Source organism: Lycium ferocissimum, chromosome 6, assembly GCF_029784015.1.
Source record: "Lycium ferocissimum isolate CSIRO_LF1 chromosome 6, AGI_CSIRO_Lferr_CH_V1, whole genome shotgun sequence".
Lineage (NCBI taxonomy): Eukaryota > Viridiplantae > Streptophyta > Magnoliopsida > Solanales > Solanaceae > Lycium > Lycium ferocissimum.
Genome location: NC_081347.1, coordinates 54,110,805 through 54,114,074, shown reverse-complemented (window position 1 = coordinate 54,114,074; position 3,270 = coordinate 54,110,805). Strand labels below are relative to the sequence as shown.

At 38.4% G+C, this 3,270-nt stretch overlaps 1 protein-coding gene across 1 annotated transcript; it reads right to left on the bottom strand.

Moving 5' to 3' along the window:
- On the bottom strand, positions 1–888 carry LOC132060818 (protein MANNAN SYNTHESIS-RELATED 1-like). Its single transcript, XM_059453731.1, has one exon. The coding sequence runs from the start codon at positions 841–843 to the stop codon at positions 1–3; it is 843 nt and encodes a 280-aa protein (XP_059309714.1). The 5' UTR covers positions 844–888.
- Positions 889–3,270: the final 2,382 nt, after the last annotated feature.

Sequence of the window (3,270 nt, the reverse complement as noted above, 5' to 3'; positions counted from 1 at the left end):
TCAAAACATAGCTATCTCTTGTGGACCATAGCAACTCTTTGATTTAGAAGCACTGTTTCCTTGGCAACTCTTTTTCTCCAATATATCAGCCCTTAGATCCACCGCGATAAACTGTTCATTTGACTTCCTACTCAAAGTTCTTAAGCGCTCCATCATAGACTCAACTACTCCATTAACTTCAGGCTGAAGCTCTAGAGTTCCAAACATCCCCAAACATGCAGTTGAGTCGATGTTGCTATTCTCTTTCGTTTTTTTCATGTTTACTGATGGAAAATACGTCGCTAGCCTTATGTTCCCCTTTGATCTGAAAATTGGCTCGATGTTAACATCAATGTGTTCTTCAGTAACTCTGCTAGGAACCTTCACAACTGCTAGATTCCTTCCCGAGACTTTTGATGGCTTAGATTTAGCTACTTTTACCACCCCATCAAGGCTTTTCACAAACTGCTCAACATCATAGACGTCTTCAAATTTCCTTTTATCACCAGGTTCGGTTCCCCTTATGTCTGGGAGTACAAGAGTTGCGTGCAGATATCTTGCTATTACCTCTGCATCAGCAATCTGAGAGACGTGATATTCAGGACCATTAGTGAGCGAGAAGGTAACATATCCTTGTGATTCGTCAGCTTCCTCGAGAACTGGTTTAGTCCAACATGAGTTTAGAGATTTCCCATCCTCTTTCCAAGGCCCACCAACTAGACTTTGCTTTCTGGTACCATGAATTGATATTTCTGAATCCACAGGAAGGGCATCAAAATGGGCCCTTTTGATCATATCTCCAAGCATAACGAACATAGTGATAGTAAGAACATCAGCCAAGACTTGTCTCGGATCCACAGCCATCTTTAGTTGACCAGCAATGTACTGAATAGTAACTGTGGTGGTGACTGAGAAGAGCAAACTATTGAACCAGTCCCATGTTGTTGTTCCTTTATCTATCCTTATGTGCATATGTATATGTTCTATTTTTTCCTCTAACTAACAAGTTTTCCCTTTTCTTCCATCTGAGAAATTGTGTCCTGTAAGTAACTTCGTGGTGTGGAATCAGTTACAATATGAGTGCCCGTCATTGTATGTCTTTCTCTTATTTTAAAGGTCCAATCTATTGGTTAGTCAGCCAAACAGTCACGGGTTACTAGTTGAAATTGGATGAAATGAGAAAGCCACATAATTGTATTTGTTTGTTGCAACTCAAATCAAAAGCGGGACTTTCTGCCTGGGTTGCTTACATGTCCACATAACAATATGAAAGAAGAGTTAAATACAATAATTGAGATATTTTTTCTGTTCCGTAAATAACTAAGTATAACCAGCTAATTCTTTCTTACATTAAGATTAGCTAAATTATAATTCAACTATGTCATGAAGTGTTCCTTTTACACTGTCTTTTAAAATTGTTAAATGTCTCTAATCTTATAACTTTCTCATGAAAATCTTGTAGGTGATATTCTCTGGTAATCTTGTTTTTCAATGGATAAATCTTGGATTAGAATGCCAACGACCAGAAAAGAATATAAGCTTGGTTTGAATCAATTTCTAGAATTTGCATTTAAGAATGGAGCTATAGGAGATAGAATTAAATGTCCGTGTCCTGAATGTGGTTGTGCAAAATGGCAGACTAGATATGTAGTGTTTGATCATTTGATTTGCAAGCAATTCCTTGAAAATTATGTCAATTGGGTTATGCATGGGGAAATGAATGTGTTGCAAAATTCTAGAAGCATCGAGGTTACTCAGGATACACTACCTCATGAAAATCCCGTAGAATTGTTGATTAATGAAGCATTCCAAGGCTTAAGGCATGAGGGAGTTGATGTAGGTCCGTCACAAGTAGTGGGAGAAGAAGAGATGTTAAATGATATGCCCGCTTCATATGACAAGGACTTTTTTAAGTTGCTTAAAGACGGAAGGGAAGAATTGTATGAAGGGTCCAAGTACTCAAAGTTAGAGTTTTTATTAAAGTTGTATCACATTAAGTTCTTGTCTGGGCTAATTGACAAAGGAATGACTATGATACTAGATCTACTCAGGGATGCTTTTAAATTTGCTTATATTTTGTTAATTGTAGATATGCCAAAGACTAAGTGTTGGCAGAACTTGCAAAAATTAGCTCAATCACTACCTACTTCACAAGGTGTAGCACAACCGACACTATCAGTTCAGGCCACTTCACAGCCGGTTCCGTCAATTCAGGCAACGAGACGATCATTTAAGGGCGCATCACAGCCGGCTTCATCAAATCAGGCTGCATCGCAGCCGGCTTCATCAAATCAGGCTGCATCACAGCCGGCTTCATCAAATCAGGCTGCATCACAGTCGACTTCATCAAATCAGGCCGCATCACACTCGACTTCATCAAATCAGGCTGCATCACACTCGACTTCATCAAATCAGCCGCATCACAGCCGGCACCATCCAGGAAGCGTGTTGGACGTGTATCTAATACACATTGGACCGTTGATGCAATAGGTAAACTTTTCACTTCTCTCTCTTTCTTATTTGAAGTTCTAGCTGCTGAACTTTCTGTATTCTTGCATTTGGTTATCAAACACATACTGCTTATCTATAGTTATTTTCAACTAGATTGCATATTTAACGCTTCTGTCAAGAGGCCTCTTAATTGTACCCGAAATTTCAGTGTTCTGTAATATTCATTAGAAATTCTACCTTTGATGCTATGGTATTGTAATCTGAAACTTATTGGTGAGATATTGATTTCTCACAATCTTTTTTTAAAAGAAAAAAAAATTGCTCTGGTGATTGATTATCTTAACGTATGCCATCTTTTTGTCAGGTTCGTCCTTATTTACTTGAAATTTTAGTGCCTGATCTAGATGTGTGATTTATCACTAGCTCTTGCTTCCTTAGCTATGTAGATTGTTCATTTTTGTCTGGACCTCATTGCCAAATCAGCCTTGATCAATGAGAAGGTGTCTCAATAGGTTTATGCATTAGTTAGCTGCACGAAGTTTCTTATGCTCTAAAATTGAAAGTATCTTGGATTCCTTTGGTGCTAAAGGCAGCCTGGTATATTTATCAGTTAACTTGTCACTTTTCTCATAGTGGAACACTTTTGTGCACCAAATAGCATATGTTATAAGACCAAGTAGCGCGGGGCTGCTATTTTCAAATGTGGGGCTCCTTCTAGAGACTGCTCTTTGTTTGAGATCACCGTCTTGTCTTCCCGTTAGAAGCTACATCTCTGAAGTTGTGCAATTCAATCTTGGTCAAAATTTTATCAGACCAGAAAGCAAATTTAGAAAATTCAGA

Excerpts from the sequence above, each read along its gene's own strand:
- LOC132060818 (XM_059453731.1), bottom strand. The coding sequence starts at position 843 with ATGGCTGTGGATCCGAGACAAGTCTTGGCTGATGTTCTTACTATCACT.